This window comes from Struthio camelus, chromosome 3, assembly GCF_040807025.1.
Source record: "Struthio camelus isolate bStrCam1 chromosome 3, bStrCam1.hap1, whole genome shotgun sequence".
Classification (NCBI taxonomy): Eukaryota; Metazoa; Chordata; class Aves; order Struthioniformes; family Struthionidae; genus Struthio; species Struthio camelus.
In genome coordinates, this window is record NC_090944.1 from 43,602,088 (window position 1) to 43,627,973 (window position 25,886).

The window sequence follows — 25,886 nt, forward strand, 5'->3', positions numbered from 1 at the left end:
TTACTCTGCAGGTATTTGACAGAGTCCTATGGTACGGGCCAAGATATTGATGACAGAATTGTAGAAGGTATTGTATTTTATTAAACTAAAAGTTGCAAAATGTTTCAAGTTTTTTTTCAAATTTGAAATGTTAAACAACAATAAATAAAAGCTAGGTTGATAATATTACCAGACTTCCTACAGCATAATTTACTGTTAGGTTACCTTGATACCAATTTCTGGCAAGTTATTTCTCATTTGTGATTTGCTTTGTTTTTACTTAGTATAATGTCATATATTACTTCTGGTCCATCTAGAAGATGTTCAAGTGTGAAAGTTTACACATAGATGTATCCAGGACTGGATTTTACACTGTATGAAATCTCCAAGGACAAGATTATGTTCTCATTAGTACTGTGGGTAGCACAAAGGTGTAATTCCTCCTCCCCACCATGAAGTTCTCGAAGATGGGTAGAGCAATGAAGTTCTTTTAAACTCTGATCTAGTGTTCTGGGTCATTTTTCTGTTGTGTTTATTTGTCATTAAGCAATTCATTTGCATGAACACTTTCATCTCTTCTTTATTGTGTCTGTCTTTATAATAGACTCTTGAAAAACACCAGAAGATGAGATACTGTTTTGAACATCTAGTTTATCTTTTTAAATGTTATAGGCACTTCCTACTTGAACATGAAATAACTTTTTGAGTAAACATAAATATCTCAAAACCAAACAACCAACCACTCCCCGAAATGCTTCATCTCTCAGTGTTAGTCTTCTGTAGCTTATTGTAGTTTTAGTTCATAGTTTAATTGCCCTCACTGTCTTTCTTACATAAAAATTTGCTTTCCTGTACTGTGAATGTTTCTGTTTTCAAATGCGAGCCGCTGGATTATTCAAAAGAAATACTGTGGACTTTAGTCTTTTGTTGCTGTAGGATTGCTTAAACCAGTTCCTTAATGAAATCTCTTGTGTACTGAAGGAACTCAGAAAGTGGCCAAGAGTTGGATAATGCCTGTCACAATATGCCATAAAGTTAATTGGTACTTGTAGGTATTTTTAGAAAAGTATTTTTAGTCTAAAACAGCATCTGATGCATGAGTGTTAAAGTTTTGGGGCACAACCTGAATGAGCATGCTCACAGCATCTGTTTTACTAGAGGAACCTTTAGCCTATCTGAAAGACTTCCTGCCCTCTTTTTATTCCTAATCCATACTTCAAAAATGTTAATATTATGTAAGATACTTGGATGTCTGAATAGTTATCAGATATATCTTAATATGGCAGTTTTGAAAATCAGATTTTCATTTCCATACACTTCTATTTAAAAAAAAAAAAAAAAAACCTAGCCAAAAGCAAAAAAAAAAAAAGTTAATGCAGATGTTTTCCTAATAAATGATGCACTATCACCCTTAATTTATCCAACCATTGTAGTTATTTTGTGAGACTTTAATTTTTGTAGGAGCAGATTTGTGTACGTTTATCAATGAAGTTTTAAATCTGAATTTCTGCTCACATAGTTTCTAGAATGTGTTTTTAGCTAAAAACCTTAAAATACCTTGCTGATATTTTCTGTGGCTTATTGTTAGCATGAATCAGAAAAGTAATTTTCTTAGATCTGCAGCTGATTTTCAGAGCTAGTAAAATAGTCTTCCAGAACCCTTGTGTTGCATAACTAATAAGCATTTGCAATCTGCTTAAATTGTGCATGTTTAATATATATGCCTTATTGCTGTCACGCTTTCTGTAAGGGCTCTTCTTTGAGGCACATAAATTCTGCAGCCAGTGAAAAATAAAATCATTCAATCACTTACTTGAGCTAATGTTTGAAAAAGCGTTTTGAAGTTGTTTTTGAAATCAGCACACTCTTCTAATACTTTTTTTTTTCCATTCCTAATTGGTCTAACATGTTGTATGCATGATGTTCAGCTAGTATGTTTGTTTGTGGGATAAGTGGGTAATTTAGATTTATGAATGACAATTCATTGGGAAGTCTCAAATTGACTGTTGTCTCATATAGTTTATATATCAGTTGTATGCCTGCTCCTTGTAGGAGAATATCACTGGATCATTTTCAGTGATAGTCTCTGAATTTCTTATAGTATCGATTCAAAAACCTTGCCGTGTGCGTGATACCTAAGCACTTTATTCACTTGATTGTAAATTCCACCACAGTACATCTAGTACCGTTTGCAAAATTGATTATTCCTAATAGGTAATAGGTTTTGTTTTAATAGTCAAACCTTATTCCCAGTAAATACCCTGAATAATTAGTATGCAATTGTTCTCTTTTCGTTTTGATAGTTTATTGATCAAATTTTAACTTTTTTTAACAGCAAATCCCCTATTAGAAGCATTTGGAAATGCAAAGACTGTTCGCAACAACAATAGTAGTCGTTTTGGGAAATTTGTAGAAATTCACTTCAATGAGAAGGTACTGGGATTTTGATACAGATAGTAATGATTTTGCACTTAAATGGAAATGCACTGGAAGTGAGCTGAATACAGTTGAGTTGATATATGGTGCAAGATAACCAACTATCCTGCTTTCCTGCCTCAGATTGTTTTCTGTCAGACTGAAAACTGAAGCCACACGGTATTTTGTCGTTAGTGGAAAACTGTGGGTCAAGCCAGTGGGAAAATTACTTTCTTCACAAAAGAAGAAAAATAGTTGCCTTATTCGCAAGAAAGCAGGGCAGAGGGGAGGGGCATGCGTAAAAAATAACTTTAGCGCTCTTAAGTATTTATACGTTTCTTTAATGCATAAATAAACATGGATTACTTATTATATACCAACAGATATAAACATGTGTCTTTTTAAGTATTCATATTTTCATGTATTTGTTTGACATTTTGGGACCTTACATCAATATTATGTATCTGACAGAGTCATGGAATTCATTTGTGTCAAAAGTACTATTCACTGTGTAGCCTAGAAAGAATTTTCTTTGTTTGTGCATAGTTTTGTTTGGAGAGTTTATGTGTACACACATTCCACAGTTAAGGGTGACTGTGTCTGTCCAGCACATTCAAGTTGAGGACTTGTTGACGATCCCTGTAGAGATGATGTATGTGCTTCCTCATTGTCATGTTGGCTGAGGATGTAAAGAAGCAAATTGTTTCAGTTCCTTCATGCAGAGTTGGAGCTCACCGTCTGGTCTTGAGCTTGTAGTCCTTTCCCAAGTTTTCATTGCTCAATTCTGTAACTGAACTTTAGATCTTTGCTTAACACTTTGGATAGTAAATAACTAAACTCCTTCAAGGGGAGAGGGACTTTATCTGTTGGTTCAGTCCGTATTAACAAAATTATGGAAAGAACCCCAAAGTTCCACTTGGCATGGTGCATGCCTGTCCTGTCAACTGACCATGGTGTTTTAGCATGAAGCATTAAGTGCTTCAACTGAAGCAAATAGTGCTCAGAACATCTTCAGGAACTACTCAGCTTATTTCAGCTTTCCGCTGTAAGATCAGTCTGTTTATCTGAGCCCCCTTTTTACAAGACTTCCTAGGGCTCTTGGGGACCATATTAGGTCTGTATTCCTAGATGAGTACAACACTGGGTTGTCCTGAATGAATGAATGACTGCCTAGCTGTGGTCAAAATTAACAGTCAGTAAGGTCTTATTGGTTGCTGTAATGGCCATAAGAGTAAGAACTTCCTTACTGTTGAGAAATGTCTAGGCACATACCAAGTTTACATGCAAAAAAACTCTGTTAGACTTCTATCTCAGAAAGTAAGTGCAAGTGTTCGGAATAGAGGTGTTTACTCATAATTATCTTTCTAAGATGTTGTCCAAATGTGTATTCTGTAATTTGCTCCCTGTCTTCGATTTTGCAAAAATCTCAGTGAAATGCAGTGAGTTTTAATAGCACTATAATGTCAGTTACTGATGTCCACTGAAAGTGTAAGGCTCGTTATAACAGAGCTCTTTGCAGGAATTACTGGCAAGAATTTCTCTTTATGGGTATGAGGCAGACCGCTCTTTAATATTAGAGCAATGTATGTAAGTGCAATAAATAAAGGGAGGAAAAAAAGCTATAGTAAAGATAACAGTTTCTTCTTCAAGCTTAATACATGTTAGGTGTAGAGATATTGTGATATTTTCTTGAGCAGTGTCCGTTGAAAGAACCATGATCAGACAAATATAAATTGAAAACTCCTGACTTGGAAATAAACCGGAAAATACTCAAGTAATCAGAAAAATATTTCTTCCTCCTAGAATTCGGTGGTTGGTGGATTTGTATCACATTACCTTCTGGAGAAATCTAGAATCTGTGTGCAAGGCAAAGAAGAGAGGAATTATCATATCTTTTACAGGCTCTGTGCTGGTGCTCCAGAAGACATTAGGCAAAAGCTATATTTAAGCTCTCCTGACAACTTTAGGGTGAGTATTGGAGTCAGTGTTTCTAAAATTGCTCATATTGCCATGCATGGATTTTTCATGTAGATATTAGTTTATTATCTTTGACAGACTCTTTTTCAGTTACAGAATTCTGAAAAGAACCATTCTTTGTTAAAATCTAATTGATCCTGATAAAAGGCTGCCTGTCTGCCCCTTTTTCCATATCGGAAGATTCCCTGCACTTTTTTTCTTCCCTTTCAAATTTGAGGAATCCTTATTTTTTCTGAAAATGTACTGTTGCATACCCGGCTGCTACTACTTTTGTTATGGGCTCTTCTTGAAGTATAAAATGTGAACTTTTTTTTTCCACTGTGATCTAACTGTTCTGTGGGTAACCCATCTTTAAATTATCCTGGGAAAAAAAAAAGCATTTATTCCTTCCTCCTCTTACTGTGCATTTGGGGAAGACTTAGGAATTGCATCCTCTGTTTCTATCTTTTGAATTATTCTTTTCTCACGCTTCCCACCTAGGATCACCACCATGGTGACAAGGTGTTCATGCGTCTCTGTTACAGTCCTTGTGCTTTCACATCGCTTATTTTTTCTTCCCTACTCTTTGATGTACTTTGTTCTCATCTGCATATCTGTCATTTTCTCCAGTTCAGAACCTCTGCCGTTCCTCTCTTCCAACTTCTCTGTCATTCTTGGTCACTCCTGTTAATATGGTAATACCCTTCAGTCCCTTTAGGCTGAAAGCTTACCCTTTTTTCTCCCTTTGACCTGAAGGCCATGCTCAACCCTTGTTGCCAAGATTGCTTCTCTTCATTAAGCGTGATTCTCCCTCTCATTTTTCTTCTACTTTATTGTTTCCTCAGGATGACTTATTATCTCTGAATTTTTGTCTTTCCGCAACCTGTCACTGTTCCAGTCACTGCAGTCATGGAAAGGCCAGTAAAATGCAAATTAAATCAGTGCTGAATGTAGTACACCTAACTATACCCAAAGGATAATAGACTTAAACATGGAGGAAATAGGACTTGAATTGTTGTGAATACTTTTTAAAAACTGTCAGCTTACAGTGGCAGAGAAAAAGCAGAACAGAACTTTAGGAATGGAACTGAGAATGAAACAGTGTGTTATGCTGCTACATAGATCTGCATTTGTAATAGTTTGCTCTGTTTTGTCAGCCCAATTTAGGAAGGAGTAGTAGAATTCTTGGATGAAATACCGGTCGTGGTTGAAGATAAGATACTAGATTATATAGATCTTTTAGTCTAGCCCAGTGCCAGCTGTTCTTATGACTTCTGATTTGTTTACTGCCTTCTCTTCCCCCCAGGCTTTCTTTCTGGATGTTTTTGCCCTTTTTTGAGATCATGTGGTCACCCCTGATTAATCCTGATTCTGTGTTAGGTTTCTGGTGGAAATGCCATGAACAAGCTGGCTTTCTGTACGGCCATTTAGTTCTTAGATTCTTTCTCTCCCATTTTCCTGCTGAACTGTTTTACTTCAGTTTAACTTTTTTATTTTTTCTTCCAGCTTTCCTCCTGTCTCTTCCACTTCTCTAGCTGTTCAAATCTCCCTGATTTGTTTTCAGAAAAGACAAGTGATTCTCTCACTTCTGTGCAGCAGACTTTGTTTTGTTTTGGTTTCCTTCTTGTTGGTCAAAAATTTCTCTTCCTCTCTACTTTTTTTTTTAGCTTTTTTTATTGGCCTGAGTGACTCCATTTCCTTCATTTTTAAATTCTTGTTTAATTTCTCACTGTTTTACGCCGTGATTATTACAGTCATTTTCTTTTCCTTGAGAAACGACTATTGTTGTACTCATATCCAGTCAGAGTAACTTCACCAATGGGACTGTTTTTCATTGTTTTCCTGACTGTCCCTTCTATTTCACTTCAAAGGAAACTTCCATCTTCGCTTCCGTCTTCACTTTCAGCATCCTAAGCTCATTCTCATCTTATATTTTCATCTCCAATTTACTAATAAGGTAAAGACTCTTGCCTTCAATCACCCTGTACTTCCGTTACCTGATACTTAATTATTCATATATAAGCCTACTGTTTTTTTTTTTTTTTCCTTCTGACAATGATATTTGAACTGCAGACATCCACAAATACCAGCTTGGTTTCTATTTAAAAGAAGAAAAAGATTGGCAAACCAATGTGCTGAGGTGACGGTGCATCCTACTGCTCAATGCTAGTCAGTTGTTTGTTTTTGTTCTCTCATTTGTCTTTATCTATCCGTTGTCTCTTGTCTTGGGCTGGGCTTGGAGTGTCACTGAAGCAGAAATCTGTGTATTCCTAGAGTACACAGAACAAGGCCCTGCCTAAGACTTGAAAGAGCTTTTCTAACCCAAACTTGGAGAGCATGTGCAATTCTGAGAACATATGTTAATTGACTGTCATCTCTGTAAACTTCCTATGCCTTAAACAGGGTAAGGTGCACTGGGTAACAAAGTATATGCTAATATGCTCATTCGGTTTTCTGTTGGTGTTTTTTCCTGCTTGTTTTTCTAAAGTAATAAAACTTGTCAGACTGTGCTTATCCGTTACTGTCCCCAATGACTTTTGTATTCAGTTGTATCAAAATTCAGCTGAGGGCTAGAAGCCTTAAAGGTAGGAAGTTTCTGCTATAGTTTTATACCTAAAGTAGTGCACTCATTGTGCGAAAGGCAGCTGTAGACTGGTCACTTAGTAGGTTGCTGGAACCTGGAACGTGGAACTAGTTTTCAAAACTTTCTTCTCTATTATGCAGTTACTGCAAGCAACATTCTTCTGTATATTTTAAAGCTAAATCTTTCAGATCTGTAGTTTTATTGTGCAGTCTCTTTTCCATTAATACTAATTTCTTGTAGTTGATAGATTTTTAATTCTATAACTGAATACACTACCTGCCAACTCTTCGGAATTTTTTAATCAAAAACTCTGCTTATGAGAGCGCACGAAGCTGTAGGTGTCAAGGTCAGAATTATGACCTACTTAAAATCAGGCTGGTGCTGCACAGTGCTGAACAGCATAAGTACCTCTATAGAATACGCTTACTGTGCCTGTTTCATTTATAAAGAGCTTACGGTCACACAGGCCTTCTCACACTGTAATATGATTTTTATGTTTTCTGTTGAATTTACAGCAAGTCCTTTCCTTTCCATTCAGAATGTCTTATTGCTGTACCAGGAGTCCGTATTTAAATCCTAAGTTCTTTGCTGTCTGTGAAAGATTCACCGTAAATGTTAATTTTAAAATAATCTGAATGCTTTTTCTTTTTTTCCCTTCTGAAGCTTAAAAGTAGATGGTCTTTAATTAAAAACAAATTGCTCAGAGAATACGTCATGTCATGATCTCAGAGAATGCATCTTTGCTTATACATAAATTAATATAAGTATACTTAAAGATTAGTCATATTACACTGTATTTTCATGAAATATCAATCTATAGGAGATTTAAAAAAAAAATTGTAAAAGGTTAATTTTTTTCCTTAAATTTATGTTACTTTTGTCAGGATTATTTTTTCCATCTTGTTCTTTTTTCTCTGTTCCTGCTTCAGGTCTTGTGATAAAATGGCTTTCATGTTATTGTCACTTTTTATTACCACGTTTCTTTGTTGACTGCATGTCTGTCTTGTTGAAATTATCACAGAAATACTATCTTTCCAGTTTCTAATAAGAGATGGTGATATTAATAGTAACCAGTATTTGATGTTTGATCAATATTTTGATCAGGATTTTGATATTAATGCTAATTTTTTTGAGGAATAACAAGAAAAGCCTATGGCAAAATTCATCTTACATTGATTATTTAGGAAAAATCAGTCTCTAAAGAAGCAATTTTCATGGGCCATTCGTCTTTGCAGTTGTGCCACTTGTCTTAGAGTTTTTAGTTTATCAGCTCAAAGTCCAACTTGGAGTCCGCTTAGGTCCTAAAACTCAAATGTGTTTTGCTTACTCTCTGGCTTCTCTTTATTATATTAACTTGAAAACAGGACCATCTCAAATCGAAGGCAGTTCTCATTTTTCACAGAACTGAAAGAGTATTAAAAAAAGGAGGTTTTTTTTTTTTTTTTTAGATACTCATTTAACTTAATGCTCTTTTCTTCCTCCAGTAGCCCTGCCTCTCTTTGTCTCATACAATTCTGCCAAGATCTCTTCAGGCGTTTGGCTGTCTTGGCATAGGATGATAGGTGCCTACTTGCTTTGGGCATGTGAGCCAAGACAACTGCACCAGCCACACCTGCCTAAACTATTTTCTGCATTTTGACAGTGCTCTTAGGGGCTTCCTCTCTGTTAGCCCCTCTTCCCCCAAGGAAGAATGAATATACTAGGCAAAGGACTATGAAGAGCTGCAAGTTTTTCTTCCCGGTTTTTACCAACCCTTCCTGCCAACACACTCATACAGTCCTGATTACTTAGGTTTTGGGTTCCTCTGCATAAGTTTTCAGAGATTCAAAGCCATTAAATAATCCTATCCTGAACCCAGCCACTGAATAGGTCCAGATGGCTTTGAAAGAGGGTGCACAATAAATGTGAACCTGGAGTATAGCTGAGGGATAGGGGAAGCTGAATTCTTTTCCCGATCCTAATTTCTGGAGAAGAAATAAAGTTGCCGTATGTTTGGATCACTTAAAGTTATAATGGGGCAATGAAAAAAAAATCCCCCAAAAAATCCGGAGAACAAAGTGCAATGATACTTAGATGCTATACATGGCTATCTCAGGCTGTGTCTTCTGTGCTTAAAAAAATACAATTTCTCCTAAAGTTAGTATGTATGTTTACTTGATTTTTTAGCTTTCATACGAAAGGCATTGTCTTGTGATCAAATGACTCCTACATAGGTAATTACTGAGTACCGTGCTGGTTCGCCTTCTCAGTCTGCCAGATAAGTTTCCACTCTCCTGTTGATAAGTATGACCTTTTAAACTCTCCACTCCCAGTTCCTGGGATCATGTTACTAAGTACTGTAATACAGGGATATAGTCTTGTATTTAAAATCTACTCTGCTTTGCATTCTTATTTGCTGATACAGAAAATTTTTCAATATTACGTTAAGCACCAAATTTAATTTTAAATAGTGTTTGTGTTTTAATATTAAATTAAATTTGTCACTTAGTTTTCTTCTGCTGTAAGAAATTCTTTGGATAATATTTTACTTTTTAGAACTCTGTATATGGTTTTATTCTAAGTATAGAATTACCTGTTTTCACCTAGCTGAAAACACAGAGTTCTTAGTTTTAGCCAAACAAGTCAGAACGTAAAAGGTGGTGACTCCGTTCTTCTGGAAGTGTCAGTCATTATCTGAATACTTGAAATATTTCTTCCCTTTGCCATACAAGGAGATTGATACTAGAAGCTGGATTCTGAATAGGTTTCTGCTTGCACCACATTAAATAGTCCAACAAAAAGTTTGAAGAGTATTACCACTATGTCTCTTATTACCTGTAGAATTATATCCCTTGTGAGAAAAAATGACATAGAACTGTATAAAATGTGATAACCGTAGTTTTTGGCATTAGTCACCAACTCCCTTGATCTCCTGCCCCCTTCCCCACAGATACGGTATGTACAGCTTATATATGACTGAGAACATAAAGACTATTGTGAATTTTATTTGATGTTCTCTACAGCTTGGTGGAGTTAAAGTTCAGTATTACAAATGGGCCAGAAAATGTACTTTCGTGGTTCCTAATTTTAGTTGCCTTTTACATAATCCTAGTCTCTGTTAGGAGGTTTAGCAGAGTCAAGGAAAGACAAGATAGTGGGACATAACAAAATGAGTATCTTACTGTAGCAAACAGTACTTTAGTTGTCCAAATTGAAAAGTTTTCAATAGAATTTTGTTACTGTTGTACTTCTATAACTCTGTTGATATAAATACATTTTCAAGGAATGAATTCTGAACACCTAGCATATTGTTGCTATCATATAGTGAAATAAAGCTATGTAAAGCAAACCGTAATTAATAGCATATTTTGTACTGCTATCTGTAATCGGGTATGCTTTTCCTCTTTTTTTATTGTTACAGTACTTAAATCGGGGCTGTACCAGATACTTTGCTACCAAAGAAACAGACAAGCAGATTTTGCAAAATCGCAAGAGTCCTGAGGTATGGTGTATGTTTCCTATCTTCGGTTACTTCATATTATTAACTAATGCAGATAGAGGTAAAAATTATGATTACAGTTTTACCGAGTGGAAAGAAATGTTCATTTTACACATCTTTACAGGTTTAAAGGCGTGCTGTCAAAGTGGGCATATTTAGAGCTCTGGTTTTGGAGTTGAAGCCTAGAAATTCATTTTAATGTGAATCTTAAAGTCCAAAATGGAACACACTGTAAAATTGTTTCCTTTTCATTTTTATAATAATATGCCATGTCATGATGCACCATGTCTCTGTGGAAAGCAAAAATCAATTCAAGGTTTTTTGTTGTTTTCTTTTTAAATCTTAGTGTTATTAGGAATAGGTGAGAATTAAGTAGTTTTTTTTTTTTTTTTAACCAGAGCCGCTTTTCCAGAGTTTTTACTGTCTGGATATTTGGAATGATCTTCCAAACTGTTTTTTAAAACATTTATACAGCCTCATTTCCAGGAGGAGTAAATCCCCAGTATACTGCTTTTTTTGATACCTTCTTTATATGAACTGTTTCTTATGATGGAACATGGCATTTCCTGGAAGAAGGGGTCCTTCACACCGTTCTTTTTTTTCCCCCCGGCTCCATCTCCCAATTAGACTTTTTAGAGCTAGAATTACCAGAATTTAAATCACTAAGCCCTTGAGCTTGTTTACATGAGGACACTTAAGAAGTTAATCTGAATTGGTAGTATATATGAATTAAAAGTTGTTTAAAAGCTTCGTTATACTTCTACGCTGCTGTCTAGTACAATTTACATCTTTTCATATATAAAGTATTCAATTTTCATTTGCAAAGCTAGAAAATTCTCTCTTTGTTTAAACAAATGCTTACTTGTGATTCACAGAATCACAGAATCGTTTAGGTTGGAAGGCACCTCTGGAGATCATCTAGTCCAACCTCCCTGCTCAAGCAGGGACCTCTAGAGCATATTGCCCAGGATCACATCCAGACGGCTTTTGAATATCTCCAGGGAAGGAGACTCCACCACCTCTCTGGGCAACCTGTTCCAATGCTTTGTCACCCTCACAGTCAAGAAGTTTTTTCTCAGGTTCAGATGGAACTTCCTGTGGTTCAGTTTCTGCCCGTTGCCTCTTGTCCTGTTGCTGGGCACCACGGAGAAGAGGCTGGCCTCATCCTCTTGACACTCCCCCTTCAGATACCTGTACACGTTGATGAGATCGCCTCTCAGTCTTCTCTTCTCCAGGCTGAACAGGCCCAGCTCTTGCAGTCTTTCTTCCTAGGAGAGGTGCTCCAGCCCTCTAATCATCTTGGTAGCCCTCTGCTGGACTCTCTCCAGTAGTGCCATGTCTCGCTTGTACATGTCTCGTGGGTGCATCCCATCAGGGCCCATGGATTTGTGGATGTCAAGTTTGGACAAAAGATCTCTAACCTGATCCTCCTCCACCAAGGGAGAGTCTTCCTTTCTCCAGAATTCCTCTCTTGTCCCCAGGGTCTGGAATTCCTGAGGACTGGCCTTAGCAGTGAAGACTGGAGCAGAGGCAGCATTCAATAACTCTGCCTTCTCTCTATCCTTTGTTACCAGGGCACCCGCCCCATTCAGCAGCGGGCCCACGTTTTCCCTAGTCTTCCTTTTGCTATTGATGTATTTGAAGAAGCCCTTCTTGTTGTCCTGGACATCCCTTGCCAGATTTAATTCCAACTGGGCCTTAGCCTTCCTTGTCGCATCCCTGCACACTCTGACAACGTCCCTGTATTCCTCCCAAGTGGCCTCTCCCCTTTTCCACATTCTGTGGACTTCCTTCTTCTGCTGGAGTTTTGCCAGGAGTTCCTTGCTCATCCATGCAGGTCTCCTGCCCGCTTTGCTGGACTTCTTTCTCAGAGGGATGCACTGCTCTTGAGCCTGGAGGAGGTGATACTTGAAGATTAACCAGCTTTCTTGGACCCCTCTTCCTTCTAGGGCCCTACCCCATGAGATTCCCCTAAGTAGGTCCCTGAAGAGGCCAAAGTTAGCTCTCCTGAAGTCCAGCGTTGCAATCCTACTCATTGCCCTGCTCCCTCCTCGCAGGATCCTGAACTCCACCATCTCATGGTCACTGCAGCCAAGGCTGCCCCCAGCCTTCACATCTCCAACTAGACCCTCTCTGTTCGTTAGTACAAGGTCTAGCATTGCACCTCTCCTCGTTGGCCTCTCCACCACCTGGGTCAAGAAATTACCATGAGTGCTCTGCAGGAACCTCTTTGACTGTTTGTGCCTAGCTGTGCTGTCTTGCCAACAGATGTCAGGGTGGTTGAAGTCTCCCATGAGAACCAGAGCCTGTGATCGTGAGGCTACTTCCGGCTGTCGGTAGAAGGCCTCATCGATGACTTCCTCCTGGTCAGGTGGCCTGTAGTAAACCCCCACAACAGTGTCACCCATGTTAGCCTGCCCTTTAATCTTTACCCATAAGCTCTCCACTTGCTCTTCATCCACCCCGAGGCAGAGCTCCATACATTCGAGTTGCTCCCTCACATAAAGAGCAACTCCACCACCTCGCCTTCCTGGCCTGTCTTTCCTAAAAAGCACATAGCCATCCATGACAGCATCCCGGTCATGTGAACTATCCCACCATGTCTCTGTCACTGCAATGAGATCATGGCCCTGCGACCGCACACAGATCTCTAGCTCTTCCTGCTTATTCCCCATGCTGCGCGCATTGGTATACAGGCATTTCAGAGAGCCAGTCAAGCCTGCAAGCTTCCCAGGGGAGGTGCAAGAGGATCCTCCATAGCCATGTTGCATGCTGTCTCCCCTGGTTGTATGCACCCGCTGGAGGCATCCTGACTTGAGCGGTGTTTTACTGACTCCCCTGCCACTGTACCACTCCCCTTCCCCCATCTTGCCTAGTTTAAAGCCAATTCAATAGTAGGGCAAGCTATATCCATGTGTAGGATAATACAAAAATGAGTTTAGTCAAGAGCTTCTCTCCCCTAGTGACCCTACCATCTTTTTTTTTTTTTTTTTTTTTTTAAAACCTTTGGGAACTTGGGCTTGAGCTTGTTCAGAGCTTGTACATGGAAAGAGAATATAGATATTTCCTTTACTCAACTTAGCATCATGAAATATACCCCTGGTTTTCTACCGTTTGTATGTTGTAATACTGAGCACATAATGCCCATTTCTTTTGTCTGAATGTAGGATGTTGTGTATCACCAGGGATGGTGGAGAGTGAGAGGCAGAAATACTGATTTGATATTACTGTGAGGCAGAAAGTTGGTAAATTATTTAATGCTGTCAAATGTATAGGCTAAAGAGATGATTGGGAGTTTTTGCCTCAATTTACCCAATTTGCCTCAAATACCTATTTATTATAGGTGCTCTCTAGGCATTAAGTATCAAAACTCATTTATTCTTGCTAGTGGAAGGTGGAGCTATTATGCAACCTTATGTCACTTATGTGATTTAGTCTGGTGTTCTGTCATAATATGAGTCCTCTAAAGGATTTGATTTGAAATAAGTGTTTATCTAAACTAAAATATACTGAAAGAATGATTCTGAAAATACATATTGGACTTCAAAAAGTGGAACGAATGATGCTGTAATAACTGTATGTTACAGCCATGACAATTTGAAGAAGTAATAAAGTGTCACATTTCAATGCCATTAAAACTTAATCTAGCTACTTAAATATAAAGTGTATTGCATTGTCTAGGTTTTTTAGTCAGAAATTAATATTTGCTCTGTTATTTTTATGAGAAATATTATTATCTTTTAATTCAGAAAATAGCTGGAATAGTCAATTAATACTTAAATTATTTTTGTGTTTTTCTTATCAGGAAGATGAGGTGATCATTTCACATAATTAAGAAATGTAGTTTAATTTTATTGATGTGTCTAAATGCTGTGTGAAGTGAATTTTTCAGATGCATGTGCTGTTTTGTTTTGAAAATATCATGTTAGCTTTTTGACATTAACTAGGCTTCTATTTAAAGTTAATTATGAAGTCTGTTTAGTTGAAAGCATTTTAATGTCCTTGTAAAACTTAAATTAGTCTGTGCATGTTCAGTTAGTCTTTTGATTGCATGCAGATGCTTTACTGCCTACTCTTTAAAACAATGCACAATCAAAATGGCTTTTGATGTATTTAAATTAGGACAATCAGCAATATGTTAAATGAGTGTTTTAAAATCTAGTTGGTATTCTTTTAACCCTTAGAACATTGCAAACGACTTTACTGTTTTTTAATCCCCAACAAAAATTAACAAGTATATTTCTCTAAACAAGTCTGTCTGGATACTCATTCTTTTCCATTTCTGATTTGCCCTGTACTCTTTTCCCATGGCTTGTCAAACCCACTCTGTCATCTTCTTACAAGCACTTCAGTCTTTCTTTCAACTGCTAGAGGAAGCGCTCCGTGGTATCAGTGCTTCTGCAGCTCCCTTAGCTCTTCCTTTCCACTGCTGACTGTCCTGTATTCCTCTGTCCTTAGCTGTCGAACTCTTCAACTCTGCTTCCAAGTATCAAGAAATGAAAACAAACTAGAGTACTTGCAAAGCTTGTTTGGTTTGACGAGCTCTATTCTCTTTTTATTTAGTTTGATTTTTGCATGCTTTTGTATGCTTTTTATCAAGCCTTATTTTTGACTGGAAATAATTGTTTACATTTTCTTTAAAAGCACTTACTGAATTGTTGGCTTGTCTTGTTGTTTTACAGTACCTTAAAGCAGGTTCCTTGAAAGATCCTCTCTTAGATGATCATGGAGACTTCAACAGAATGTGCACAGCAATGAGAAAGATTGGACTGGACGATGCAGAAAAACTTGATCTTTTTAGAGTAGTGGCTGGTGTCCTTCACCTTGGAAACATTGATTTTGAGGAAGCTGGGAGCACTTCAGGTTAGATGAAACATAAAATTATTTTCTGCAAAAGTAATGAAAATGTCTACTGATATAGATAATTCCTTTCCATGTGAATTACTGCTTTGGAATACTGCTGTGTGTTCAAGGGTAATTCAACCTTAATTCAACCTTAATTCACCCCATGTTAAGGTCAAATTTGTTTACTTTTTTTTTTTAATTTGAATTTCTCTGCATGCTTCAGAAGCAAGTAGGCTCTCAGTGAAATTGTTCAAGAAAGCGTTCTGTGCAAAGTTTGTATAAAGAAGAGAGAAATTTTGTTTCTTGAAACTGTACTGGATTTTTTTTATTATTATTACTAAAATTCAATGTCTTGTTAATGTCATAAAAGCATCTTGAAATAAGAAAATCTGTCTGTATGGAAACATTCTGTCCTTTGACTTCCAAAAATATCATTTTTTTAGATTTTGAGAGGTGAGGAAACGTTACAGTAAAAATGCAGGTAAATGTAATCTTCCGAATGTTAAGATGTCACTCGTAAAACAAATTAGCATGGAAGCAGCTGGGGCTGAGTAGTAGAATGCATAGGAAGGCTGAGGAAGGGCAGTGAGCATTCTGGGAATATTTACCTTGCTACTGAAACCAGCCTTTATAAGTTGAAAACTATTACCCATGTGTCCTTGAAGGAACTGAAGAAACTCCCAGTCTGCATACACTATGAATAAGACTAGTAGCAAAATGATTTGTGTAGTTCTTTATCTTGAGTTGCAAGATGCACTGTAGCTAGTTCCTTTTAATCCTGTTTCCTGTATGCACAGATACTGCCAACCTTGCGTAAAGTTGTTAGAAACAACATACAAAAGAACATTTTAAATGATCTTTCGAATGAGGAATTAAATTATTTTTAGCCTTCAGGTTTACTACCTCCCAGCTCCAAGCACAGAATCATCACAGAGTCATAGAATCCTTCAGGTGGAAGAAGACCACAGGAGGTCTCTAGTCCAACATCCAGCTCAGAGCAGGGTCAACACTGAATTCAAAACGGATTGTTTAGGGTTTTTTTTTTTTATGGGGTTTTGAAATCCTCCAAGGACAGAAGTTCTACAGCTTCTCTGGGTAACTTGTTTCAATAGTTAATCATCCTCATAGTGATTTTTTTGTCTTATGTCAAATCAGAACCGCTGCAGTTTCAGTTTACGATCTTCCCACGTCAGTGAAGATGATTGAATTTAGCATGATTGACGTGAATGAAAATGGGAACACGTGAGAGTGGGGAAGAAGGGTAGGGGATTCATGGGGCTAGGTAATAAGTTGGCAGAGAGCTTTGGTATGTGGGCCTTCTGAGGTGTCATTTGGGGGTTGGATAAAGGTATGGTATGATGGAGTGAAAAAGATGGGAGTATGAGTGAAGAGGGTGTTTCAGGAGGCCAACAAACAAGAAGAAGGGGAACCACAGCAGGTGTGGAAGGTCTGAATTTAAGAATGAAAGGAGGACCTAGTGAAGTTTTCTCTGTTGGCTTGAAATGTCAACATTCATATTTCATGGAATACATTCTGAAGCTCTTAAAATGTGTATTGAAAATACAGGCTTTTTTCTACTCCTACCTTGTATGTGCAGATGCAGGTGTTCATATGAATTGCTCTAGGGAGGTAGCCTGTATGTTTTGTGGGAGTATATCTGTACCTGAAGCCCTTAAAAGTTTTACTGCTGCTTCAAAAACCTGGGAAATGCCAAACAAAAGCTGTTTACTGCAGGTCTGATGGTGGTGTTTCAGTGCTGTACAGATTACTTCCTAAAACAATATGTGAGTTTTTCACAAAGACTTTCATCTTGTAAGGACTCCTTCCTCTCTATTTCAATAAATGTCATTGTAGAATTAAGGAATTAAAGTAATGAATGACTTGTTCCTTATCCCTTCCAGTCTCTTTACTTATCTGTAGTGATAATTTTCCTGAGAATAACAAGAAATAAATGTTGTGATCCTGGCATGTGTCATTTGTTTAAGAGTTAGGTTTTGTTGAAATATTCAAGGATTTCATATAAGGATTTGTGAACCTGTAGTAGTGGGATAAGCTCTAGTGGTGACATTATGGAGCAGAGTAGAATGAAGTTGTGAACCTATTACCTAGTAGGAGAGGGTACATATCGGTATCTGAAAATGGATGTGGAAGGAGTGTGCCATGCCAGGCATTGCTATTGGTCTATGCATAGCAAGGCAGTTTGGAGGATTACAGGAACATCTAAATCCAGACAGGTTAAATCACTATAGTATGTTATTAAGTATTAGCACTGTTCTCTACTTCTATATCTTGTGATAGTTCTTTCTTTTAAAAGCAGAGTTTCTGTTAGCTTTTGAACTAGATATGTTTAGAACAGGGTTCTAGAAATACAGAATTGACGCATAACTTGTTGAGAAATGACTCTTTGTGTCTGTAATCTGATGAATTCATTTCCAGATGCAGACTTGCATTCAGTCAAAGTTCCTATTGTTTGTAGTTCTCCTTGCCAAGATTGCTGCCAATTCAGTATTTCCTAGAATTTGCTATAAAAATGCCAAATTTGCAGCTGTGTCATTAACATGAGAAAGTGTACTCTAAAGAGACTGTTGTTTATTTATATGCTGTTGGACCATTGAAAGGCAAAACCCCATCTGTTAGGCCAAGTTTGAGCATTCTTTGCATAAGTACGGATGGAAACCTTTGAGTGATAGCAAGTTAGGGAACTTCATTCTCTTTTGAGATTTATTTGAAAAATCGAAAAAAGATTTAAAAGTGATAGAAATGTATTGCAGAACAGCAAAACCTTGCCGTGCATTGTATTTTAACGTTCTGTACTCAAAAAGAAACATTAAATAAGATCTTTCAGTAGGTACTGAATTTGTACAGGTATTTGTCCGAGTGGTACATTGAATTAACCGAATTCTGCTTGCTTACAGCTTTTGCACCATTTTTAAAAGTATCTGTGTGTGTGTAAAGCATAACGTGCTATTTCACACAGAGGTTTTCTTCATTGTTACCGTTCTTTTTGCTAACGCTGATCACCTCTGGGTGTCAGAAACGTTCCCTGTACTGGCAAGCAGGCTCACGACCGCTGACAGTTAAGTCAAAAAGCTCGGTTAAAATTTGTGTTGTTGATGGCGAGTCTGGATCTGGTCCCTCCGTTGACGTGGTGCGTGAGGTAACGCTTTGCTTTGCGCCCTGCCTCCGCAGGCGGCTGCACGCTGAAGAACCGCAGCGGCCAGGCGCTGGAGTGCTGCGCCGCGCTGCTGGGGCTCGACGAGGACGACCTGCGCGGCAGCCTCACCACGCGCGTCATGCTCACCACGGCAGGGGGCGCCAAAGGAACGGTCATCAAGTGAGTGCCGCGGCCGTCCCCGCGCCGCCAACGGCCGCGCCGCCCCCCTCTCCCTCCCCCCCCCGCCCCCGGCCTGTGCAGTCAGCCTCAGCCCTGTGTCTCGGGGCGACTTGTTCCCAGCGTTGTTGGGGTTTTCTTTTTTTTCCCTCTGCTTCTGTAGACTTCTGCCGCTCCGCCGCTTTGTTTCTGAGGCTGCCCTGCCCCTTTGGTGCTTGGGACAGTAAATAACAACCCAGCTGTGACACCGGCTTTCACCTTTGACAAAGGGAGAATCAAAGCTGGGGAAGTCGCAGCAGCTTCAAGGGTTAAAAACAAACACACGTGCTAGTGTGTTGTCTTAGCACTACTGAAACAAACTCTTTACCCCAGGACTGCCCTGTGCTTTGAGCTGGGAGCCGCTTGGCCAAAGGCTCCCCCCGCCACATCCGATCCCAGAAGGCAATAGCTCATTCGAGGTAACTGTTAGGGGTTTGGGTGTCCAACCTGGCGCCAAAGGCTTTGGGCTGTGCTTTGGGACCATCTGATAAAATTTGTCCCTTTCCTGATCTACATGAAAAAGGGAAAATGGTCAGAAATTCCTGATTGACCGTTTGCAAGTAGGAGGTGAGTCACAATTAGCGAACGGCATAAGGTGACTATGTAATGGTGTGCAGAGTGTGAAAATATGAGCATATAGCAGATTAGTATTGCCAGACCTTTCAAAATAGAAACAACTAGCTGTGGTTTTCTGCTATGTAAGCAATGGTGATTTTGAACTGACAATTATTAAAAGAAGTTTGAGGTATATAGATCTATTTTTATGTGTATTTTTAACTAGCGGCTGTGATGTTATTTTATGCTGGGCTGGCTTGTTTTGTTGCTTGGTCACTGGGTTTTTTTTACTTCTATTTAGAAGAACGATTGTTGTACAATGTATGACAAAGGCGGTCTTTTTTTCAGGAAAAAGTGCACCCTCACCTTTGAACGTGTCACCCTCACCTTTTATAAAGCCTCTTATATATCACTGAATGCATTTTGATACCAGAGAAAATATAGCAGTAAACCTGTTAAATGCATAAGCTACACAGCAAATTAGATATGTTAACAGATTTAACAAATACTCTGAAGGGATGCTGATGCCATTAACTACAGAGTATCCTCAAGTAATTCTCAGGATACTTGGATGCATCTGTCTTTCTGTGCGAGGCTGCACGGTGTAGCAGTGACTGCTGTCCTACGGCATTAGGGTCTGGGGTGCTCTAATTGGAGGATAATACAGAGATGAGAGTTGCAGCCCCCTTTGTCCACCTTCCCGTATTCACGCTTCTTAGTCTCCTACCGATTTTCAGCTGTTTTCGGTGGTTATCTTCACAACAACAGGTGATAAGTTTCTCTGTGTTGCCGCTTCTAATTCTTCTGCAGTCAAGTTTGCGCTTGTACTGTTTAAGCACCACGAACAGTAAATCAGAAATGTGCTGCTGCTTGCTGTTGTTGGTAAACAAACATTTAATCAAAATTGCAAAGTTAATCACAGAAACATAAGAAGTACTAAAACAACATAAATTTAGGGGAAAGGTATTTTTTCTGTAGATACTAAGACTAACTCACTATTGGAGTAAATAATAATAGTGACCTTAAAAAAGAGTTAATTGTCCTTTTTTACGTTGACTTGCATCTTGACAAGAAGCTCTTGTCGAGGTAACTTTGTAGGCACAGAAATCATGTATTTTTTTTTTTCCTGTACCCACATGGACAACAAATAATTGCAAAGAACATGTTTAGAAATGATGTGGATTGATCACAACATTTTAATGATAGTCATGATAGTTATGACTTTTCTAAAACTGAATTTTATTTAAGTGGTTAATTTCATAAACAAAAGGAAATTGTAGTGAAAGAAGTTTAGCTTCCACTGCAAATTTTCTGCTGCTGAGACCGATCCTTCCTGACAGCTAAGTTGTTGGGGATGCTAGATAACTGCAAGCAACTGGGTTGCATTTTTTTGCAGTTGGTTTTCTAAGCATGTCTTTTCAATATCTGTCTTTTTTTCTGGAGTTTAAAGAAAGCATTGTATCAAAACTTTAGGACAAACAGTTTTTAGTAAACTAATTCTCTTTAGCAGAATGCATTGATCTTGTAATCAGGAAACTAATTAGCACTCGCTTCAGTCACTGGAAGAATGCACCGGAGTTTTGTGCTGACTAGTGAAGCAATCAGGGTGTTTTGGCTTAATTGAATTGGAAATATAATTTCATGCAGATTACACCCAAAATTTAATATAGGAATACCATAATTAGTTACTAGTATTAACACGTGTGAGTTCATTACATATTTTGCATATTTTGACTTTGGTTATTACTGTTATTTGAGGCAGATTATTTATGTTTTGTAGTACTAAGTATTTGTTAACATTTCATAAACCTTTCTTAGTCTTCAAAGGGATGCGATGGATTTGAGTAATGAAGATTTTCAACGGTCAAGAGCTCGTTCTGTGCAAGAAAAGTAACCTTGATCTTTATTGGATTCCGACCGATAGTGCTAAACTTAAAGACAGTAGCTGTAGTGGAAGTACTGCTCAATGCCAGCTTCCTGATCTGGAGGGTGAAACTGGTCTTCCTGGCCAAAATTTGAACCTAGTAAACCATTGGTGACAGACTTGCCTATGCTCTTTGAACATCATATGGTTTAAGCGAACACAGAGTATTACCAGCTCTTTTGAGTTAACTCAGATTCAGGAGTCTTAAGTTTATTATGAGAATGTGCTGTTGTTCTAGTAGTACATTATTACCGAGTAGGTAATCCCTGTAGCATATTTCTAGTAGGTTCTTAGGTGATCTGCTTATTTCTGTAGTTGGGAAGAAGAGATACTCAAGAGTTAGAACTTCAAATGATTGCTACTGGAAAGGATAGGAGAGGGATTATTCTGCCTTCAATTAAAAGCTCAACATTCAGATCTCTTTGTAGTGTTTTAAATATTGTTTTTTCTGCAAAAAGATTACAGTTTACTTTATTAAGTTCTTAAAATTTCCATCTTGCCTTGTTATCAGCAGAGATGGAGAATGGTAAATTGTTCTTCTCTTTGTAATGTTTACATGTAGGAAGACTTTGATCTTACAGGAAAAATTAAGTTTCTCTTGTGCGCAACGTTTTCTGAGTTACTCTTACTATTTGCTCTCTTCCATACCGTGTCTAAATTGACAGCAAAATCTTTGATATATTAATCCAGCAGACCCTTTATCAGTAATACAGATACAGTTGTGGCAGATGATTATATCACAGAGTACAGATGGCACTTGCATTAGCACATGGCAGAATGAGATTTGTGAGTTTTGAAAAATCAGAACTGTTTTAATTCAGCTTGTGATCCACCGTAATTGCTGATCTTTCTCTGCTGTTTGACTGTTCATCTAGTTATTCCCCATCTTGCATTTCTACATTTGAGTTCTAAGTATACAACAACGCACTTTTCTTTACCGAATTCCATCTTGTGGATTTTTAGATCATTTCTTTGATTTATCAAGATAAGTTTATGTGCTAATCTTACTTTCCAGATTTCCTGCTTTCTTCCTTAGCTCAGTGCTGTCGAGCTGTTTTATGAAAATGCCTTTACTTTACCATTGCCGTTTAGAAATAGAAGGGTTTTAAAAAAAAATCATATTCGTATTCAGGTGCCGTTCAGATGGTACCTTACTGGAAATGCCCTTGGTGAACTATTAACTTATTCTCTGAGAACAGATTAGTTTTGGCTTTTGTGCACATAACATATAAATGAACCTTTTCCGTATAGTTTCTTTTTGAGAACGTTGGGAGGAAAATAGTGAAAGCCTTACTAAAGAAAGATATATCATGTATACTACTTCCCACTCGGCACGTGTCAAGTGACCCTGTCAGGGAAGATTTCTTAAGAACAAATCATCTCAGACTGATACTTGGCTGTTTTTACTATCTTATTGCATCTGAGGTATTTACATATATCTCTAATATGCTGTGGTGTATGTACGTACATATAACTTTGATTACAGCTTCAAATTTACCTAGAAGTATAAATGTAAAGATTTTCTCTGTTTATCATAATTATGGTAATAAGCCTAGGACATTACACACATTGGCAGTGTACTGTCTCAAAAGTCTGCAAGTACAAGCAGTTATGTTTTTGTGCCAGCAGATCTCCTTTTTTCCCAATGTTTTATTTTGTGGACGGCAAAAAAAGATTTCAGAGTACTCCTTCCATCATCTCAAAAGATTGCTGCAGCTAAAAGCAAACATATGCTAATAAATACATACATAAACAATATCTTCTTCCCATGTGGCTTACTGCATATGCAAGGAAAGCGGATGGGATGACTTTAGATATTTATTATATTACGAGGTTATGCTATTGTAGTCTGGTTTAGAATTTTTTTTTTTAACTACAATTTGTTAAACCTCTATGTAATATTGATAGTAATCAAGTACGTTTTTTTTTTGTTTGTTTGTTTTGTTCCAGTGGCCCCAAAAACTATTCTTTTCTTTTCTTTCTGTTTCTTTCTTAGGGACTTTTTGTGTGAAAGTAGATCATGTGATTGCTAATAGGTCACAGTGAATACATAGCTCAGCTGAAATCGTTATGCTCAAGAGTATAACAAAAGCTTTGTACTGCTCTGCACAATAGAGCCAACAAGGAGCCGTAGGGAGGTGGTGCTAAATACTGTCTCTGTGGATTTATTAAATAGTAATATGCAGTGGACTGCCAAGGAGACTTGACAGCTGCACTAAATTTGTCTATCCTTATTAGTCTTCTAAAAAGAGCATATATAATCACCTTGTTGGCTGATGTATTTGCTGTCCATGTACACTTCACTTACAGAGAGAAATAATGTGTTATTATTCAAAATCCAGTATACCTTTTTAAATGTGCTGTACTACTCTGTTATTCAGCTTCACCCTTTCAATGAAGACTTTCAGGCAGAACTCCATCATCACGAAGTGGATTATTTTACAATGCGAAACGTTTAACTGGCATCATTCCAAGTCCTCCTGCTTCTTTTGGAGTAATACATTTTCTACCAAAATGCAGTTTTGCAGTAGTACTGAGGTCTGTGTTGAAAATATATTGGAAGGCTAGTCACTTTCAAAATTTCTGAATTTTTTTTTTTGCAATTTTTAAGACTTTAATTTTTTTCTCAGATGGAAAACACACTACTTGTATTCTTGAATTACATAAGCCTTTCATTAGGTAGGGTTATTTCATCCAGGCTGTTTTATCTGTGAAGTAGGAGTCTGATCGGATGGCAGTGGTTGATGGGCATCCCTTCACCTGCTCTCTCTTCCCTACTTGTTGACAGCCGTGGACAGATTTACTTGGTCTGCGTGAATAACTTGAATGACGTTCAATAATGAAAAATGTTTCGGGACTGGATGGAATTGTCCACAGGAAAAATCCAGCCTATGAGAGAGCTTCCCCTGGGCCTCAGACTCTAAATCACTAGAAACCTTTCTTGAAGAAACTAGTATCAAAATCAGATATGTTTTTGTGTTGCTGCTTTACCCAAATATTTAGCAAATGGTGAAGAATTTGTTCTCTGTTTCTTGCAAGCATATGATGGAGAGATGTGAGAAAGTTGAAAGAGAGGAAGGAAAAGGTATCTCTGTGTTCAGGAAGGAAACAGGAGGAGAAAAGAAGATTTCTTTGTCAGTATGTAGACCAGAGGAAAGGAGGAGTTCAGGGAAGGAAAGATCCTGAGAAGGAAGTTACTCATTGTGAATGTTACTTCTTTAATAATGTTCTTCTATGTTCTGCTAGTTCGGTGCAATTTCAGCATTATTCTGTGGTTATGTACTTTTTCAGCTGTTCGAAACAAACACATTGCAAGGTTAGGCTTTCTTTCTTTCCATGAGTTTCTGTTGAAGACTGGGTAATTTATATTAATAATAGGTTTTTTTGCCTTCTTTGGTACTCTACATAATACTGGTACAATTTATTTTTTGTAGAATAGGGTTATTTTGTAACTACATGCTCTAGAAGTATAACTCTCCCGTGTTGTTTAACTGACTTGAAAGCAATCAAAAGAATAAACGATTTTGTCATACTGTATTATATAATAGGGCTGCAGCCGACATGTGGGAATTAGCATTCTGATCTCTTAAACGTATCAGAACAGAACGTAAAGGTACCTTCCTTCTATTTATAAGATTTCTGTCAGTACTTGTTAGCCTAAGATATATCAGCAGATGCTTAGTGGAAGACGAGATTGTGTTAAGGCTAATTACTATCTCATGTAATGTAGCTGCAGGTGTCCTTAGTGAATGGAGTCTCTGCTTTCGTGACTTACCAGTCACAACAGAAAGTGATCTCTGATAGTCTCAGATTTGTGCTTTAGAAGTGTCATTTTTGAAATTACAGAAATAGCAATTTTGAGTGAGTTTAGCACCTGTGAATCCTGGGAAGTCAAGGAAACGATGCAGTACTGGTAAACAGTCTTGTGTTGGTTTTCCTTCTCTGACTTACCAGTTCTTACCACACCGGTGTAAAGAAAACAACCTGGAGGGGGCGACAGAGCAGTTGCACAAATGTGGCATCTTAAACCTCTGAGGCCCGGGTTGCCAAACAGATTAGATAAGAGTGACTTTTTAAAGGTAGGTTCTTGCATATTAGAAAGGTACCATGCTTGATTATCCACCACGTTGCCAGAGCAGTCTATCCTTTGATGGAGTACTAGTTCTTTTTTTTTTTTTTTTAGCTGTAGTGGTCCAAGGATATGATAGGCAAGTTTTACAAAGGGAGAAGTAATACAGGGTGTTATATGGGGAGAAGTGATTTGTTTTATTAAGCCAACTGGTTGATATATTTAGGAAGAAAACGAGGAGCTTTCAGCATACAGCTGAAGCCATCATCCGGTATTCTTCATGTCATAAGAGGACTGGCGTGATAAAAATCCTGACATTCCCCCTCTCCCTCCCTGCAGATTGTGTTAGTTTGTTTAGTAAAGGCTTTCTCCCTAAATTTTCTTTTTTTAGTTTACTTTAACTTTGGATATGTCAGTATGTCATGATAAGAGTGTTATGCAAAGCCTTTGTGTACGTGTGGTTGTTCTGGTAAGAAACTTAAATTCTAGGCCTTCTTTCTGTGTGTAAAATTTTGATGATGTTTGGCCAAGGAGCTGTTGATTTTCCATTTAATTTTTTCTCTCTTTGTTTTTATGTTTCCATTGACATCTAAAAATCCTTTGGAGAATTTTGATCTTTGATCAGATTCTGTTCTGTGGAGGTTGATAGGAATTTTGCTTTTGAATTCTTTGGCAATGCGATAAAGGTCCAAGTGCAATTTGTGATCATTT

At 37.8% G+C, this 25,886-nt stretch overlaps 1 protein-coding gene across 11 annotated transcripts in view; it reads left to right on the forward strand.

The window, feature by feature from the left end:
• Positions 1 to 25,886, forward strand: part of MYO6 (myosin VI) — a 120,987-nt gene that overhangs the window by 49,279 nt on the left and 45,822 nt on the right. For all 11 annotated transcript variants that reach the window (XM_068937576.1, XM_068937577.1, XM_068937578.1 and 8 more), the window contains exons 7-12: positions 12 to 67; positions 2,315 to 2,412; positions 4,198 to 4,362; positions 10,335 to 10,415; positions 15,095 to 15,275; positions 18,447 to 18,591. In XM_068937576.1, coding sequence (XP_068793677.1) covers positions 12 to 67; positions 2,315 to 2,412; positions 4,198 to 4,362; positions 10,335 to 10,415; positions 15,095 to 15,275; positions 18,447 to 18,591 — 726 coding nt within the window. The remainder of the gene's footprint in view (positions 1 to 11; positions 68 to 2,314; positions 2,413 to 4,197; positions 4,363 to 10,334; positions 10,416 to 15,094; positions 15,276 to 18,446; positions 18,592 to 25,886) is intronic.